The 20273-nt window shown below is 35.5% G+C and overlaps 1 protein-coding gene across 5 annotated transcripts in view; it reads right to left on the bottom strand.

Moving 5' to 3' along the window:
• Window positions 1–20273, bottom strand: part of LOC115450863 (paxillin) — an 84224-nt gene that overhangs the window by 40933 nt on the left and 23018 nt on the right. The window contains exons 1-2 of one of the 5 annotated variants that reach the window (XM_030179002.2): window positions 10004–10087; window positions 1560–1777 (exon numbers count right to left, since the gene is read on the bottom strand). The exons of 2 other annotated variants lie outside the window; for them this stretch is intronic. In XM_030179002.2, coding sequence (XP_030034862.1) covers window positions 1560–1716 — 157 coding nt within the window. In that variant the 5' untranslated portion in view covers window positions 1717–1777; window positions 10004–10087. Of the gene's footprint in view, window positions 1–1559; window positions 1778–10003; window positions 10088–17281; window positions 17301–20273 lie in introns of those variants that run through there. 2 more of the 5 variants (XM_037439489.1, XM_030179020.2) reach the window with 2 other exon arrangements.

The following is a 20273-nucleotide window of genomic DNA, read 5'->3' as shown; positions in this document are numbered from 1 at the left end:
ATAAATATGCAAAAACGTGGAACATGTTGAATATCCACGAGTTCTACCTACAAAGTAAAAAGTAAGCAGGGCGCCTAGTGGAATTATGTTAGCAAAAACACGCTATGGGGAATTTAGTATCAATGTGTTGATAGGCGTTGGACAAGACCTTGCGAATTGTGTGCGGCTGGAATGTTTATTTTGTGTAACATAAAAGTTATTTAATTAAAATCATTGAACCATATATTATAATAAAACTTTTGACAAATGTAGAGTAGTGTTGTGTTTAATGTTTAACATATTACAGCAGAGATAAGTATTAAGCAATAGAACAAAAATTATTATGTGTTTTATTTTTATTATGCACCTTCCTCCTTGCTCTCTACACCATCCTAAGGTTGAATGGGAGGGAATGCCCATGACATAAAGTCCGCCTGTATACCATGTGTATAAAGTGTAAATAAATAAATAAAATTAAAAAAATATATATTTACTTTAAAACGTTGTTCAACTCTTTTGGTATAAATAAAATAGTAAAATTCGTACAAATAATAACACTGGTCGTATACGTAATGTTGCCATTCACGTAAAGCGTCAATTATATCAAAATTTAGATGTTTGTATTTACTCTGAATAAATAAACACCGCATAATGATACATAATATATTGGGTGTAAAATGGTTCTAAAGCAACAGCCAACGCGGTCAATTGACCCTCGGCAGGAAGAGCACAGTTACTGCACAAATATTTCACAAAGCCTTTCGTGACAGAGAGCACTTTGACACGAATGTTGATCATTATACTTTAACTAACTTAAGTCAATATTTTCTAATAACAAAAATACACTTAATTGATTGAAATTCTTTCATTTGTTTAGAGGGTCTTTTTGATATTGAAGTCGCACTGAATTTTTTTTAATTTTACCTAATTCTTTAATCATAATCATAGCGGTTACCATTCTCAGATTCAATTCCGCAACTTCAGTTCTAGGTTCTTATTTCCTGTACTGCGAACTTGAAATAAAAAACTACCTCTAAGAATATAGACAATGCATAGCGGTATAGATATTGCGGTTCCAAGCCACAAGGTTATCTGTCCAGTCGACACTACCTAACATATAGGCTCGAACCTTCACTTTAGTTTGATAACACCGCATACAAGCTACTTTTATTGTTATGTGCAGGAAGTCTGGCAAACTTCAATGTTCTTATGAAGAATTTTCTCACAAATAGAGTACACGTTAATTGTGTATCGAACGATGATCTAATTTATGCGCACGCTGAAAAAAATCAAATACGTCATACTGAAAATGGTAGACACAGTACGTTTGTAATTGACTAATGACACTGTTAAACATCTTCTAAAATATGATAATAAGTAATACTTAAAGTCTCTGAAGAGTATAGAATGATTTCAATTAACGATGTGAATGAAACAAAAAAACAAACGGTGATGTGATTATGCAAGATTTGTTTACCGAGTGATTCCCGCACGTCCCACTAACACGTAACCGATATAGCGCAAGGCCGTCCAATAAAAGCGCCCTGACTCAGCGGCTCCAACTCCTCGTCACGACTTACCGAGATACGAACTGAAGTCTGTGAAGTATTTCCTCCAATCGGCGGCCTTCAATTCTGGCGGGCTCGACGGCGTTCTCTCCACGCTGTACTTCCTCTCCAGCACGGGGGAGAAAGACACGGTTTTGGGGGATGCGGAGCGCGTGCGCACCGATGCCATCCCTCTTGCTATATAAAGCTGAACGTGACAAATTCGCGTACAGTCGTGGTCGCGTCGCGGCCTGGAGTAGACTGGTTATTTTTGGTATGATGCAGGGTTATCTGCGGAGCGAGCGACGGCCGGTGATAGCGCGGTCACACTGCGACACGGCGACAGACGCGAGCGACGTTCTATTCCCGTCAGGTGGACGTTTCCGACGAGTCTTTCACAACTGATCGTTGACTTCATTAATCTCTTTATTTACGAAGGTGAGGAGTAAAATATTATTTGCGTAGGGTTTTGGTTACATAACGCGATATTTTGGCGGCGGCAGCTCGTGGGCGGCCGGCGCGGCGCCCTACAGCTCACGTGGTCACCGCGTAAACAAAATTATACCGATGCGTGTGCGCGTGCGATTCATCAACTTTTATTCATAACTTCTTTGAAGATTTCTTAAATGCGCGTAGATATAGAAACATACAATTCGCAAATGTTTATGTAATTCCGGCATATATGTAACGGCATAGAGATAACATGTACGCTTTTAATCAATGACGGCACGAGACGGGTCATAGTATTATTATGATCAGTCAAAGACTAAAGTAAGCAAGCATTTCATGACATAAACTTATTATATTGGTCCATTTTCAAGACGGATGGTAGAACGATTGGAGTCGTTGATTGAAATCGGTGGTTAGTGACAAAACGAGAACGACGCTCGATTGATGGAAAGCGCTACGATCCCTCACATAAACAGTTAGAACTGAGAACAACACCACAGCAACTCAGTAAGATTGTCCATTCTCTCATTCAATGTGTACTAGGCAACAACACCCTAAATTTAAGCAGTATGTGTTAGCATGCCTTTATCTTCCCACTATTTTTTTTATTTGCGCAGGATCAGCAAATATTATACAAATTAGTTATTACTTTAGGTAGTGAATATTCAGTTTTAATAAAATATCTAGTTTATCCCAGCCATCATAATGTTTAGGTGAAAACGTGGACAACAGAATTAGTAGCAGAACATTCCTGATCCTTCAAAAGCAAATCATCAAATGCATTAATTAGTCCAAACAGACTCTGTGAACACGACTTAACATATAAGAGATCTATTCATATCAATTAATTGATGTTTTATGATTATTCATGTATAATTGACATCGATCTTATTTGAACTAAACTGTAATTATAACCTTTATCAAGGTCTATAGTGCAAATCACCGACTCACATGAACCATTTCATATAGTCCTCGTAAAATTATCAAACCCCATCAAATTCTAGTTGTAATGGATCAATAATTGGCGGCTTTTGAGCATTGTTCCACGTCCAGCGTGTGGGCGAGGCACATCCGAGTGGGCGGCCCCGATGGAAGCCGAAGGTCAAAATCGTAACGTATGGGCCAAGATACAGCACCGACTATGTCATGGACAAATATGAACATCGTTTGTGATATCGCTAATCTATTCTGATGCTTAATGGATTTAAGGGTGGGGCTTTGGTGAGATTGAAGTCTCTTTTACCTGAAGAAATAACCTAAAAACATTAGAGTTCCGAAATATAATTCTTAATTTGGCGAGACAAACAACTCTTGTTGTTTCTTTTGAAATATCTCTTATGGCCAGACTATTTTCTGATTTGACAAATGCATGCAAAATATTTATGAACAAAAATCAGGGTTCTCAGGCGTTATTTGCTATAATCCCAAAGCCCGAACGGGTTATAATCATTATAGGAAAATCAGATCAATCAGAAGATAGGACACCCCCAAAGATGACAAATTAATGACAGACAGGAATCATATGACATAATCCTTTAAAAAATTTGCTCATCCGACAATTTAATCACGGAAGGAAGTTCCATTAAACTCCTCAACAATCAAACCTGAAGCATCCAAGAAATGCGTAATCCATCAACATCACCCACTTTACAAGTTTTCCGCGTGACCCAATTCGCAACGAGTTAACTGACGATGTATAATAGCACACTAAAAATAATGCTCGCACAGTACAAATGCAACAGTCAATAAATGTTCCGCAAATAGAAACTCAACACCGTGAACTGCAATTAACAGCAACTAGCGACTAGCAACTTCATAACTACTAATTGCATTTGGTGAACAAACATTACTAGAAAATGGGAGATGAATTGCAAAACATTTGGTATGGACTCATTGAATTAATAATAAATTATGGTGAAGGAGATTGTTGCAAAACGTGGCGTTACTTTCTTGGAATCCTAGATTTGCTACATTCTATGCTATTGCAAAGTATAAGTCTTCCAAGGATCGTACTAACAATAGAGAGATGGAAGTTGAAGTACACATAGAGAAAGATGCTACAGATGCGTAAACAAATAAACTCTACTTTTCTGCAAATGTACTCTAACTAACTATTAACCTAACCTAACGCTTTCAAAATTTAAATACTTCTTTTGGAAAATAAACACGAGTTATTCTTTGGCCGCATCGTGAATTGTGATTATGAATGAACGTTTGAGTTCTCGGTCAAACAAACAAGGAGGTAGTGTTACTAAAGCTTGGAACAATATTGAAACGGTTTTAACTGTTTACATAACTGGTATTTTACTTTAAGTGGATTTGTTAGGTTAGTTACGGCAATGAAATTAGTGATGTATCATATTTGGTGAAGGTTAAAATTTAAATGCTCCAAAATAGTATTAAATACAGAGTGCCTCAGATATTGGCAATACGCTGAAGTTTGGACGTTCGATAGATTACAGAATTACTCTAAATTATAGTGGTACACAAATTGAGTAGTTGATGAAACATTAAATTTTTTATTTATAGTTATTGTTTCTTTCCAAAAAAATGGTGTTTTTGTTCTATGGACAATGATGGAAATATGGTAAATTAAGTATATCCCCTATATAAAAAAGACAATGTAAATTAACATATATAATTGATAAGTAATAGTCGTCAAGACTAATAGAAAAAATCGCTACTAACCTTGACTGGATATTCACACATATTCCATTACACATTAGAGACAATTACATTACAATTAATGTAAGACACTAGAACATTATACACCCACGATGGTGTTATGAAGATATTCAATGTCAATGCAAATCTCTCGAGTAATCGATTATGCATTCAATTCCCACGAGACGGAAGATCACTAATCCTTTGTTATTTCTAATGACTACTTTCCGAGTTCTATTAAAGTTGATTTTTTTTGACAGCTTTATTTTGACTGCTTTCACCACTATCGTAAATATTATAAATATAAAAGCTTGTCAAGATAAATATTAAATTGATAAACTAACCTACGCAAGGATTTACTTGAAATTAAGTATGCAGATAGATAACATACTATTCAATGTTACTTTTTATCCGGGAATATGAAATGCATAGCGAGATCCTTATTGGTGTGAGTTGGAGAATTTTGACAGATTTCTGCCAACCAAAATTGGAATGCGTAGTGCTGAGTATATTTTAATCTATATATAATATGAATCCCTATTTTTCTTGGTCACGCCATCACGCGTGAACAGCTGGACCGATTTCACTATTTTTTTGTTGTTGTGTTTGTTATTGTCAGGAGAAGATTCTTATGAAAGAAAAAAATCAAAAAATTGCGCGGAAAATTCGAAAATAAGAAAACTTAACAAAATATTAATTTTCTATAACTGTCAGCGATTGACAGAATGCGTGCTGCAAATTCATAGTTAAGACGGGACAACGGCTGTCGGGTCAGCTAGTCTTTTATATAATCGAACCCTGAATGGGCGGTAAGGTTATACAATATACATACCAGTGGCAAAGGGTCCATATATTCAGACTCCTGCCGACTTATATTTTGTAATTTATGTAATATCTAACTATCTTTAGAAAGATTTCCAGATCGTATTAACGCATAGTAATAGAACCAATGAATTGTGTCGGGTATTCTTTCGGAAAATTTCATTCTTCGCCACTGATATATGTATAGGTATTCTAAAACGTATATTTTATAGGCCATGGCCAGATTCTGCGAAGTCAATGCGTCTTCTTTTATATTTTGAGAGCGTCATAGAAAATGTATTCATGTGGGCAATGTTTACAATTGCACAAAGTTTTATGCGTGAACAAACGTATTAGAAACTGGAATGAATAACAGAAAACTCCGGGAAACTAACTCATTTCATAAATGCGAAAGTTTGTGTAGAAGTTCAAATGTTTGTTAGAGGAAAATGTGGTAACCCCTGGCCGGATTTCGATAGAATTTGGACATACGAATGGAACAAGATCTAGTAAGTTATAAACCTAGACAGGCAAGAACCCAAATGTTTAAAATCAATGGAATTAAATTAGACTTTTTTGATACTGAAGAGCAGTCAGCTATTACGTAAAAACAAGGGATTGACCATGGACACAATTTTTTGTAACCTAAAATATTTGTGTTTATTACCAGGAAAATAAAACTTTCCACACTGTACAAGCGTAGCTATCTGATTAATATTCTGATATATCTCTAATTAAAGAGCCCACAGCTAGCACAAAACAAAATGACAAGTGACCAATTATACGATATCCTTAACCGTCCAAGATTATGGTAAGTGGAACGGAGTGGCGCGTACATGGACATTTAGGGCGTCTTAATTGTTGTACATCTGCATAACTTGCGTACGTGAAGACGTTGTATGTAGAAGTATCATTCTATGCCCTTAAACTTTGATCAATATCTTTTTACCGTACATTATTTTTTCTAGAATTAATGATGAGAGAGCTGCAGCATGCCAATCGTCTGTTACATTTTTTTTGTTTATAAGCTAAACCTTATTTTTTTCGTAAATTAATGAGAGCAGCTTGCTCATAGTTATATAAGCTACACCTTAATGTGGTTATGCAGGCCGATATGTGGACGCACTACTAACTACATCTCTGTTTACTGTTTCAGAAATATACGCGAGAAATTACAAAAAAAAATATGTCACAGCTTGCTATGTACAGGGTCATTTTGACATTATGCGATTAAATGAAACCACATACTTATCTCGTTAAAGTAACTTTATAATAAATTAAAGAACGGTAGATATAAAAAAACAAGTGTAAGTTTCAAACAAAATAAATATCAATAAAAATTCTATTTAATTTTACTCGCCCTAATGCCACTATTACTACTCTAAGAGAATTCGTCTCAGTGGCAACATCACACTTTCAGTCAGAAATAGACTCACGAACCCATCATATTTTTACTAAAATAAAAAATGATCAAATAATCGGTACACCACAGCCGGGATGTTTGGCGAAAATATTCGTTATTCATGGATCATTTTTGGTAGTAGAGGTAACGCAATATCAAAATTACCCTTTATCAATACCGAATTGAGAATATCGGGTCCTCTATTCCCTATCCATTTTTTAAAATTTTATATATTATGTATAAGTGGGAAGCAAACGATGAAATGGAAGCAGTAAAGACGTAATCGGTTAAAATTTATAAAATACAAATCGTTAAATTTAATTTTCCTTTTTTTCTCGAGACGAAGGGTCCCTAATCGTTGGCGGTCCATAGGCAGTTGCCTAAATTGCATTAGAACTAATCTGATCCTGTCCTTTATAGCTTGTTGATTCAATCGTATTAGTGTTAGTATAAAAATATCTTTGTGAGGGTATTTGTGACAATTTTTGCTATAAAAAAGAGAAAAACACTGAGCATTGACAGACCGGTGCCACTGTCAACGATGACAGTCGTACTGGTCGGTTGGTAGACGAAATATTTGTTAAAGTCTTTCTATAGTCAGTGATATTTATTTTTATTTTGATCAAAGTATTCACTATCCTATCATTAGGTAACAATGGTACCCATATTAATAAACCCATCGTATAATTTCGCTGTTTTTCTACAAAACAACTTACTCAGTATCTACAGTTACCCAGACGTGTTAATACAACGTTCATATAAATAATTCAATCAGGCGGCGTGTGGGTACAAATTTTCGCATGCAGCCGCGAAGGCCGCCAGTAACATAATACTTCTGGTTAACACAACACTACTGAACCACAAATGCGCCTCATTATGTCACCAGGAACTTTGTAATGAAATATAAAACTAAAACCGTAGAGAATATTGGAACATCATTAGTGCTAACAATGTGGAGAATTATCCACACTAGGTGAGACATCTCGCAAATCCGTTATACATTGTTTATTTCTGCCGTTCAACTTCTGTGTGAGGTCTGTGGTGTTTTATTTGAAAGTCATTATAATTAGAGTAATCTATAGTCTATACTTAATGTATAAAGCTGAAGAGTTTGTTTGTTTGAACGCGCTAATCTCAGGAATCAATAAACCGATTGTGGAAAAAAAATCACTAATAAGGAGGGCTATAGACTAATTTTTAATCCCGGAAAATATTTATCTCAGAAAGACTTTTCAATCATAACTGGATAAAATAATTAAAATTAGTAAAAATTGGTAAAATTACGCTTTCTATTTAAAATTTCTAATTCACACAGGATTTTGAAATTAAAACTTTTGGGTGCTATTGCTGATGTTTTTGGTTAGTCAATGCTACCAGAAGAGTTACTAGCTCGTCTCATATGTTGACTCTTAAAATGCTGGTGGCAGAGTATAAATCCGCCCTGATAGCAACTACCGTACACAAGGTGTTAAAACCCGCCATAACGGCCCATGCAAGTGTCGCGTTCCGGGATCAGCCTATATATATCCGGTTGTAACAGGCTGTCATATTTGTGTCAACAGCCAAGGGGCAATAATCTCTCCTTAATCGATATTCTATTGGACCCTGCTCCATCACCATCAGATGCACTGGGCTTACCTTTCTTAATAAAATATAAAACTAAAAATAACCATGTAACAGTTATACTTTAAATACCTACAATATTATAGGAATTCAAATTGTCTTTGCATACTTAACCCAGAGCTGCCACTCTATACGGATGACGTTTGATATGATACGTGCATAGCTGATAGCATACAAAAGACTCGTTAGAGGGACACGTCTCAATGGGCTGACAAGATACGTCACTTGGATTTAACTAGTAGGAATATGTTATGACAAGATGGCATTGGATGTAAATTAATTCAAGTAATGCCATTTACAATTATCCTTTGCCTGAAGTGTTGTATAATGTTTATTTCTTTTGAGCTAGGATTATACGCAAGCGTTAAGAGGTTTTATCATGAATTTATAAAAAATCTAGCTTTTGCTCGCGGCTTCGCCTGCGTCTAGGCGTTCCGGGATAGAAAATGTCTTATAATCTTCCTAGGGTCTTAAACTATCTCCATACCAAATTTCATTAAAATCCGTTTTGTAGATTTTGAGAAAATCGATAACATACAGACAGACAGAAAAGGGAACTTTTTATAATATGTGCATAGATATTCATTCAATAATATCTAACAGATTATGGGTTTCATACCAATTGTATGTATTGAATAAATCAAAGTTCAAGCCAAAACATCAATTTGGCACGATTCGTTGTTGACTATTACAATTTCACTAAAGGCTGCTTTTCATCTAAAAAACTTGGAAAATAAGTCCATAATAAAGGAAACGTTTCATTCGTACATACATACCTACTTATAATAAGTAGCTATACAGACAAATATCAAGTGGTGCCATTAAAATCCATCACCAACCATCGATGACCTGCCACAAACACTCCCACTTTGTCACTTCACCTAATTATGAAACCGATCGGAGCTCATCTATGACTGGACCCTGTCGTGTTCCCATTTTATTTACGAGCAATTAACGCGGTCTTGCAGTCACTGAGACTGTTGTCTTTGATTCTGTGCTGACATTTAGTTACATCATGGTGTGGGTACTAGGCTCTGGGGGCAACAATGCAGCAGAGGTCTAAATGTCATCACTTGACTGCATATTTGGAGGATACACGTATTTGATTATGATTCTAAGATTAAAGGTAATTACTTAAATGTCGTGCCGTTTTGTTTTCCTTTCAAAGCCGATAATAAAATTAAAGTTTGTGACTTTATTCAGAATTAATTTCCATAACGCAAAAATACTCACTGTAATCAGTAATAATTACCGAACTATTCTCACCTTACGAGGAAGTTAACCAAACCGTATTACAGTGTTTACACTTTCGTTTTCCCCAATAAAAACCTTACAAACGCATAAACGCACACATTAAACGCCCTAACACGTGTGATAAGAAATAACAAAGCTTTGATATATAATCCGCGCGTACGCAATGCCGCAGTTATTTTGACGTGCACGCTCCAATTACTTCAAAGGGACATAACACGGCCGTCGCTCGCAACGCTAATGAACCACTATATAACTGAAAACACTACGTGAAACACTCCGGTACCGAATGGAAGATGAGTGATCGGCTGCAACGTCGTGGTCCGACTAACATCGTACGCGGTCTAATGATCTTTGCTTTGGTATTACGCGGCTAATGGGGCCGTGGGCGACATCGATGGGGGAAGGTCGCTAACTGGCGTTGGTCGCTGGTCACCTATGGCAAGTAGCGGAACACTGCTTCTCAGAACCTTCCGCAGATGGGAATACGGGCCGTGGTGCTTTGGTAGGAATGTCGCCGGAACGTTATTCGCAATATTGTTGCCCGGTTTCGGTGTTTTAATTGGACTGGGTTTGTAAAAAATTTGCATCGACATATTTAGAACTGTCAATCAACAACGACGTTGATTTATAGATTGATTGAATTTGATTTATGTCCACACAAATTGTAACAAGCAATTACGATAACAAATAAAGGAATTTACTTATAAGATTTCTCGATATGGTGGCACGTTATACGATAAACATACTAAGATAAAAATAGACGAACAAAGCGTTAATACATTTGAAAGGTGCAGTAATCGTAATAATGAAACTACACTCGAGTCTAAAACTGAAAGAAACAAAAAACCGAACGCGGATAATGATCCAAATGGCAACAAAGAGGTGGTACGGAGTACCACGAAGCCGTAACAAATCGACTGGTCAATGCCATTTGTGCGGCATGAACCTAATAAAGCTAAGACACAGGGCACGACACTGTTCGTACGTTTTTAGACAGATTAGGTAATATACGATGTCAGAAAATAAATACAAGTGAGACTTTAAAGTAAATTGAATCGCATTATGACTGAAGAAAACGTAGAGTTGAATAGTTTCTAATGAACGATTGCGGCTTTATTTATAGTGCTGGATATTTATTTTATTACACTTTATATATAAAGAGTATAAAGGCGGACTTAGTGCCTAAGGCAATTCTACCAGTCAACCTTTAGGTGATGCAGAGACTAAAGAAGGTAGGTGTAGGATATGTCACAAACCATTATATATTTCACTTGGTTCCCTCATAACCGAATTTCAGATAAATAAAATACTACATAATCACAACTTTTCTATCTTACATAGATCACATACACGGTTCTCTCTTAAGGATTTAAAAGTTAGTGTAGCTAATGAAAAAAAATCATTTTTTCATTCCCCATAAATCATTCACAACCGTAATCAAATTAAAACAGAGCATTAATTAATTACCGACGACTACCTAAGTTTCCACACTCCACACAATCAGGTGTTATTATCTGAGCGGTAATTAATATGGCGTCTTCCGGGTGGGCAGGCAGTGGGCGACCACTGTGTTTGGTAACTTGTAATATGCGACTCATTTGGACAAAATTGTAGGGCTGGACACGCGCTACGCTCTATTTTTGGTCCGTTCGAAGATACTTTTGTCGAATAACGTAATTAATAACAATGAGCCGGCTTTTTGTATTTAAATGGAATGAATCCACTAACTCACGGAATTCCGACCCATCAGATTTGATTAGAAGACATTCGTTATTGTGGTTGAGATGGATAATTATTTGTGGTATTCATTTTCATTTATACAACCTTAGGGTGCAAGCTTTCCATAAGATATAGTTAAGAAAGTTTTGTTCATCTTGCAACATTAGATATTAGGTCTATCCAGTAATTAAAATAGCGCTTATTACTTATCCAGAGAGTTCAAGATATACAAGTGTTTTAGTAAGTAGTAAGAAAAGTGGCTAAACCTAAAATCAAACGCAAACTTTATTACGAAACCGCTGATAATGACTTAACTCTAGCAAAACCAATGAAGAGCAGCATTACATTAATGAGCATTAAAATCTAAATTTCAAATAGGAATGCTTCGGAAATGTGAACGAAATGTCAAGAATACCCAAGCGTGTTCGGCTAAATTGCGTAAAATCAGCAAATCTCAAATTCCTCACAAGTAATAGTCCCAGTAGAGTCAAACCTCAGTGCTATCTGGTTGATCAATTCGTCAGATATGTAGAAGAATAACAGGTCCACGAACCTTCATATTATTATGGACGATATTTTTTAAACAAATACACATACACATAAGGGCATGCATGATGCATATAACCAGGTTGTATGTGCTCTGTCCGCTATTAAATTAAGGCATGAAGATTAGAATATGGGTGGGATTTCTTGAATCACAAGCCCAAGTTTATTTATACTGACGTATCCTTTTCTATAACATGCTTTAAGAGTGTCAGTAAGAGTAAAAGTACCACGAAAAACTAAAGATCAAAAGAGTCACAAGTGGTTTCTTCATAGAAATATACTACATACATTAACCATGACATTATGTCTTATGTCATAGATAAATGGAATCTTAATAACAGTAAATGCGGTGTAATGATCCATTCCGAATCTCGTCGGAACTCTTAGATTAAACAATATAAAACAACGTAATTGTTTGGGAACAAATTAAGATTTCTTTGATGAGGCACATAATTGGGTCTAATCGTGATGGTACACGGAACATTTTATGTTTTTTTATGAGGCTTGGGACGTTTAGAGGTTACTATCCTCTTTATGGACTCTTGATAAGGATACTAAAGAACAAGGGTCTTGTAATAAGACCCTAAGCGAATACTTTTTTATTTTTGGTCATACCAAGTAGAAAGTTGTTTTTTCTTATTTTTGTTATGACGTTTTTTCCAACACTTCCTAATTTTACGTGTGTAAGAATTTTCCATTGCGTTATCCTATCCCTGATAATGAATTTATAAAGAGGACAAATTTGGAATATTGCATGAATTATTCAAAACCTAATGTCTCCCGTTATATTATTCATGTAAGTTCGAAACCGTCATGATCGAAGTGGCTACGAGAAACTCGTGTACATGAGACATATCGCGAGTCGTGACTCTAACTGCGAATGAGTACGAAATTTAACATCACTAGTCTCGCGTGGGAAGATACAGCGAAGAGCTTGGATTGTCGCATTAATACATGTCGTGTTGTTTGATTTGTGTAATAAATTCCGAGTTGAACTTCATTGGCTTATCGCTTAATTAGTCTGGTATTCTACTGGCCTTGTTGTGCTGTGAAAATTACCATAGCCTGGTCAATTCTGTTTCGCAGTCTGGGAAATATTATAATCGATAAAAAATACGCTGAATTTGAATTTATGTCTGATTTAACGATAGTCTCATTACTTACGTGACGAGATAAAACAGTTTCGACCAAATCCTCAAAGAATACATAACGACTTTGACAAATTTCCACATTCGCAACACCAACTGCAATCATTTCAAAATCCTAACACATTTTGGACGTGGAAACCGCTATCAAGGCACTAGACACACATTTATACACGCCATGTTGTATTCAAATAATTAACATTCCCGATTGTGCTCATTGTCCGAACCGATGCACCACGATTTATGGTCAATTGTTCGACGAGGGTTTTTTTAAGAACCCATGGTGTTGTCATTGAATTATAAAACTGACAAAGAACCGTTCGAATTAGGTATTTATTATTCGATACTGCGTTTGACAAGTGGTTTACATATTTATTTTTTCGATTGAAAATAGACGAAGAATTTTTTTGTCAACATTTTCACTGATTCATTGTTTGGGAGATGGTCATTTATATTTAGAAAAATGCTAGCACGGTAATAATCACTCAATCTCAAGAACAAACAAATTCTACAGGAACTCTCAATGCGCCATTCGAACGGAAAGGAAATTCAGTACCGGGACAGGAATTTTTCGACTTCTAGGAATCCCACTGATCTTCTTTACCGCAACAGCAAAATTTCCAACTAAAAGTAGGTGTTTATGAGATAGCGAAACAGAAATAGATCCCGTGTATTAACTATGGCGTGACACTGTCATAATTTGTCATGATCATGACATGTAGCTTCGTCTTCAATCTTCAGCCAATATAGAAGACGAATAAAATAACTCGCACAAACAGTCACTGCTACTTCTGCAAGCCAGATTCGACAGTGCCACGCATTCTAATATACTAAAAAGTAAACCGCTGCAGGAAAACAATTTAACTTGCAACGTAACCGATCGAAAACAGAAGATTTGGAAAAGGAAACACGGCAAAACCAACCTAAAAGTTGGTTGCCTAAAAGTTTGAAATGTTTATAAATAAGACTGTTAAAAACATTTTAACAGTCTTATTTATAAACATTTCAAAGCTATGCATAGGCATACCTTTTATATACGTCTTGACTAGTCTGCTCTTAAACTTTTAATCTCCAGCGATGTTTAATTTGACAGCTATTTAAGCAATGCTTAACCACCTCTTAACGCTAAAACAAGTTTATAAGTATTTTTTTTTAAACTGTAATATATTGTTTATGGCTTTAGCATCTTAAACAGTATCGTTCCCATCACGTAAACCTTCACTAACGAAGACAAATACCTTCTGTCATTCGTCAAGAAAAAGTTAATAAAACAAACACTAAATAATTACATACATCTTGCATTCAACAAGTTGCCCATATATACCTTAACTTAATTAATGTGTATGAGAAAATTTCTCCTCGAACACGGAAACTGGTACGTTAAGATGGTTTTTTCCTAATTAAAAGCATCGGATACAAATTGGCTGGGAACTGACGTGTGGTGTATGGCGATTGCCATATACAGCCTACCCCCTGTTGTCTTCCTTATAGCGTGATGGATTAACAAAACGTTCTTAATTGCATACGGAAAAAAACTATTGTTTTCGCTTTTGTACCTGTATTGAGATTTCAATGGGTGGTTGATTAGTGTTGATGAACTTTTTTCGGACATGACCAGTTAAGTTTTAGGATCAAAAACTATTGTGTAAGTGTGGTAAAAACACTCCTGAGAGATCATACAGGACCCCACGATACAGACTTGCCTAGTATGGGGACCGTTATCAATAAAATTGTAAAGTTCCAACAAAATTAATTTCAAACTTTGTTTTTTCGTTATGTTAGCAGATCTATTATGTCAAATAAATATATCTTTTTTCTTTCAACTAATCTTCGACCCGAGATCCTGGAGAAGAGGATGAACTGAAGATTATAAGTGGTGTATATAAGACATTCATTAAGAACACAGCTTTGCCATCACTTCAGAACAGCTAAAATATGGGTCGCAAGATCAGATACTGTTAACCAGCCGTATATCGGAGCTAAGCAGAAGATATAGTCTTGTTCCCAAAAAAGGAGTCATACTTTCAGTCAGTTTTTCTTTTTAAACTATCTCCATTGTAAAATTGTATTTTTATTGTAATCGTGGGCAGTTATTTGTTACACTCTAACAGTCTTATAATGATGACTTGAGAATAATCAGCCTAAGCCAGGTAAAAATAAGCGCCAAATCGCAATTAGATTGGCGCCAATTAACAAGTATTTGGCATAGATTTGCTAGATGATTACTATGAGGCAAGGCAATCTAACACTAGTCCAGAAATGAGCCAGAACGGTAAATCACTTCCCAATATAACAATAAACGAAAATCCAGAGGTCTTAGATTCAAATCTCAGATCGCGCAACATTTCGATAAATAAATAAATGACTTGATAAAGGTCGGAGGAACTCGCTGGATGCAGGCAGCTTTCGACACGTCCATCTGGAAATCTTTTAGGGAGGCCTACATTCAACAGTGGACTTAATGTGGCTGATGATGATGATGCAACATTTCGTGTCGGTTTTTCTAACAAGACTTACCCGAGATTGGGTTCCAGTGAGAGCAACAAAATAGTTTTTGCAACATGGATAAAATGAGTACCGCGCTAACCCCTTCATTTGGAACAGGGAGAAATCATTACATTCCAACACCAATCTATATTTTTAACACTACTATATTCAACACACGTATTCTCTATCTATATAGGAACAAAATCTAGTTTTCAGTCTACTCCTAGAGCCGTCGCTGACCAACCTCCCCTTATTTGGGCTGGCAAGACAATTTGACATGTTTGACACCCTGATTGCGAGCATTTCTCAAAGCCATTCATTCACCTGATGTTATTTACAGCATACATTATGGGTGTAAAATCGAACCGTTTTCGAAATGATGAATATCGAAAAATTATCGCGTCTCGATTTCTTGCTTGAGGGCACGAGGTATTGAAAATACCGATGATTGATATGTTATATTTAAAACGAGTTTGTATTGTTAAAGTCTTGTATGTATTTTAGTTGACTTACATTTACTTATAAATAAATTGATAGAAATTATAATTAATAGTCAACACGTTCTTATGCCATATAAAAGGATCAAAATCCTATGACGAGGAGACGAAGGACGTTATTTGCGACCGGAATCAGTCCTTCATAATATTAATTACTTCACGATTAAAGTAACATATTCTTAACTCAAACTCTTTTAGAATGTAAAACATAAAACCCATTTCACCAAATATTTACGTTTAAACATCAACAAATAAATATCAAGAATAGAAAGTCGTCAAAACACTCGAAAAAGTTCACCTTCAAAAATTACTTTTAAATATTTACGCGCCATAAATAACCGATACTTTAAACATGAATAACTACGTTCAAAACCATGGTTAAAACAACAAACACTACATGCCTTTATTTGGTAGAAACATATGTTACCAATGACCTAGAAATGGTTGTTACCGAAATAACATAAGCCAAGAATGCTGGGACCGAATTTAAAATGCTAATTAAAGTTATCATAACAAACTTCTTATTAACTAATGGATTTTTGTATGCCATTAATTGTTGTTACGGCAATATTATGCTTATATACTTTTTGAGGAGAAAGATATACTTAGGTGCCGTGATTTCACGTAATAAAAATCCAAAAAACATTATCTGATCTGTTCATAAGTAAGGTTCACATTAGATAGAAGCCATTAAGTCCACCTGAACACATTTACTGTACAGTTAAAGTTCTAAAAATATATTTTTAAATTTATTATTACTTTTTTGTTGTCAAATCGGACTAAGTTTGTTTTCGATGTGAATTACATGATTGCCTGATATCAATATTCATGAAAGAAATGCCGAAAATTGGAAAAATAACCTGCAAAAATGTGTAAATTACATAGTTCTTATTCTTTATAGTTTACGAACGTAGATAACGATCACAAAGCTAAACAACCGCAGTATAATTTATTCTCAACTAGCAATACCCATAAATCCTAATTTGGTAACACTAAAGATTGGAATTTAAGCTGAAACACCGCGAATTCTCACGATTACTAAGGAAACGACCTACAATCTTGACTCAGACATTAAACTAGGTAGCTAGAAAACAAAATAAGCCTTCAACAGGTCCAACACTTGAGATTTAAGTTACATCCAGAAGTTCGAAAAAAAAGATAACTCACCCATATCCTTTTTTGTGAAGAATTGAATACAAAAATTGCTAACAGTAAGTGCTAAATACACAAGGCTTCCAATCGTATCCGCAACACAACTGATTCCAGAATGTTCGCGCGGGAATGCGTTCCCGCCATGTGTTTATAACCATTAGGTACTATTGAAAGCCGCGCGCTGCCAAACTGGTATGGTAACAAATCCATAACACAACAATTACCATTGATTCTTAAGAAAAAGCGAAGAGTACCAAAATATATAGTACTAGCTTTAGCCCCAGCTTCGGCCGCGTAAAAAAATATGAGATACTTTCCCGAGTGAAAATATAGCATGAACAACTCATGAGTAAAGTACCTTCCCATTAGTGAAATAATTTCCAAAATCGGTGCCGTAGTTCCAGAGATTAGCCCCTACAAACTTTCCTCTTTGTAATATTAACATAGTTGAGACGGGGCTCTAATTTTTGTGTGAGTTGAAGAATATGAATTTAAAATGTATTCATATGTGGCGGGACTAAACTGGTACGGTATCCATATTCCACGAATGATCGTTTTGTAACTGAACGCGAAAAAAATTACCAAAATATAGATTATAAACCGGAGCTCTATCTTATAAAATATGATTAGTATTCTTTGTTGTTTCTCTTATTATTGAGCTTCTTATAAACTACTATTAGTACCTGTACACTAAAACACGATTAAAAAGTTTAATTAGAACATTTAAAAAATTCGTTATGATTTTCTACAAAGAATCCTTAACCAAATTCACTAGTTTTAAATTCAAACTGCACGATAAAAAACGTCATGTCACTCAAAAATAGGGCTAGGCATAGGGCTAATATACAAAACGCGTTCCAGCAAAACAAACACTCAACGAATTTATGAAACCAAACATTGAGCTATTTTCAACAATGTGAATTGAATTGTGAATTTTACCTTGATCATTCATGTTTCATTTCACGCAGAATATTCTGTCTTGCTTTGCAAATAAAACTTTAATTAAATTAAATATTTCACACAACTGGCTGTTTTTTTTTTATTTCTTTTTTCAAATAACGATTTTAAATACGACGGAATGTGGTGCAAAGTGACCAGTCTAGTTTCAAGGATAGCATAATGACATTGGAGTTTTCCCGGGCGTGTGGGCGGGCGGGTGTCGGACGCGGCGCGATGCACCGGTTATTGCACCCGTGACGTCACAGGACACGGCTGCACCGCGATAATGACTCGGATCGATAAGCTATCGCAATGCAGTTGTTGTAGTGAACATTTGCATATAGACTGCAGTGTAATATTGTTTAAATAAAATGAAGTATGAAACACATTTTATACTTAACATTATTTACATAATATTTAATCAATTACTGAATTGAATATTTTTTGTAAATATTTTGCCGTTATTACATTAATGCCACCTAGCGGTATATCGTTGAACTACATCAACGTTATGAATGAATCAGTATACACGACACCCACATTTAAATAACCGACTTGAATTTCATTACTAACCATAGATGGCGCTGAAAGAATTATTAAATTACGAAAAACTACATTACGAATGGTTACATTTTATCGTATAACCACTAGCAGTTAACGACTGCATTTATTTCGCAATTGCAGAAGATTTACTGTTGTGTTGTGTTGTTTATTACACGTAACGAGAATATAAACGCATCTTTTAATTATTCTCAACAGTATTGTGTTAAGTACCTAAATTAAATTATGAAACCAAATACCAGCCCCATTTGAAAATATTTCGTTGAAATTGACAATTCAAGTACCAAATGCAGTTTGTGATAAAATATACTCGCGAAAAGGCCGCACAACCACCGCTTTTAAGAGCCACCTTAAAGTAACACACGCCGAGGAGTTCAGACTTTGGGAAACTAGACGAAGCTGTTTAACTAAAATCGAAAATCGAATCCTTTTTTTGAAAGGAAAAAACAACAGGTATGTATGTACATACCTACTTATGACATAATGAATACTCAAAGTTTTAAATTGCTTTATTAAAATTGTTATAGGTTTATTCAACTCGGGTTGAAGCCGCTAAAACTAAAAAACATCTAACGCTACAGCAAAGCCAGCAAGCCGATGACTACTGGCTTTCATCACACGATAAATCTCAACAAATGGGTTGTATGATTGCTAAAATTATTGCCCTCCAAAGTTTACCCTTCAATTTCGTCGATGGCAAAGGCTTTCGCAAACTAATGAACGTCATCCTCATCATCTTCCAATGTACAAATTAAGAGGCTGAGGTTTCTTTTCATCGTTATACAATAGTTAAAAAAAAAAATAAGAATTTGATAAGTTATCTTTTACATCTGACAAAATATGCTCTGATCTTCATTGCGGAACTTCATTGATAGTTTGACTGCACATGGGGCTACGAAGGATTTTTGCAACAAAACTGTTATTTTGAAATGGATGAACGTCATAATGGTACCGGTATATCAACTAAGCTATATTTACATTAGCATATAGCCAAATCTGATACTGACAGTTATAGGTTACAGTATAGGTATACCATTTGAGTTAAACTCTATGAAACTCGTGTAATATATCAAATACACTTACATTCTCAGTTTCATTGCAAACAAGAGAAAGTGATCTACAATTGCCGCCACAAAAACCCTAAACATTTATAATACAAGATCGTAATATTTAATAATCCACAACTGCCCATTAAATCTAGAACTATCGCTCGTAAATACATCGGAGCGTTAGCGGTCCAGCTTTATTGGCCTATATTGAATTAGGGTCAAGGATGGATGAAAGCAGAACGTTTATGGTATTAGTTACCTACTGCTGACCGTCGCGATATTGCGCCGTAAACATGGCGTAAAATTGAGGAAATTGATCGTTTACTGGTGGTCTGAACCCTGAACGTCTTAGTTTTGTGACTTTAAAATGCATTTTAAAAGAGATTTGAGAGATATTTGTATGTGGTAGGTCTCTGGTATTGAAAGGTCCTCAGAGTCGATTTACATAGGCTTCCATT

Source organism: Manduca sexta, chromosome 17 (assembly GCF_014839805.1).
Source record: "Manduca sexta isolate Smith_Timp_Sample1 chromosome 17, JHU_Msex_v1.0, whole genome shotgun sequence".
Taxonomy (NCBI): domain Eukaryota; kingdom Metazoa; phylum Arthropoda; class Insecta; order Lepidoptera; family Sphingidae; genus Manduca; species Manduca sexta.
This window is presented reverse-complemented; position numbering and strand designations above follow the sequence as displayed.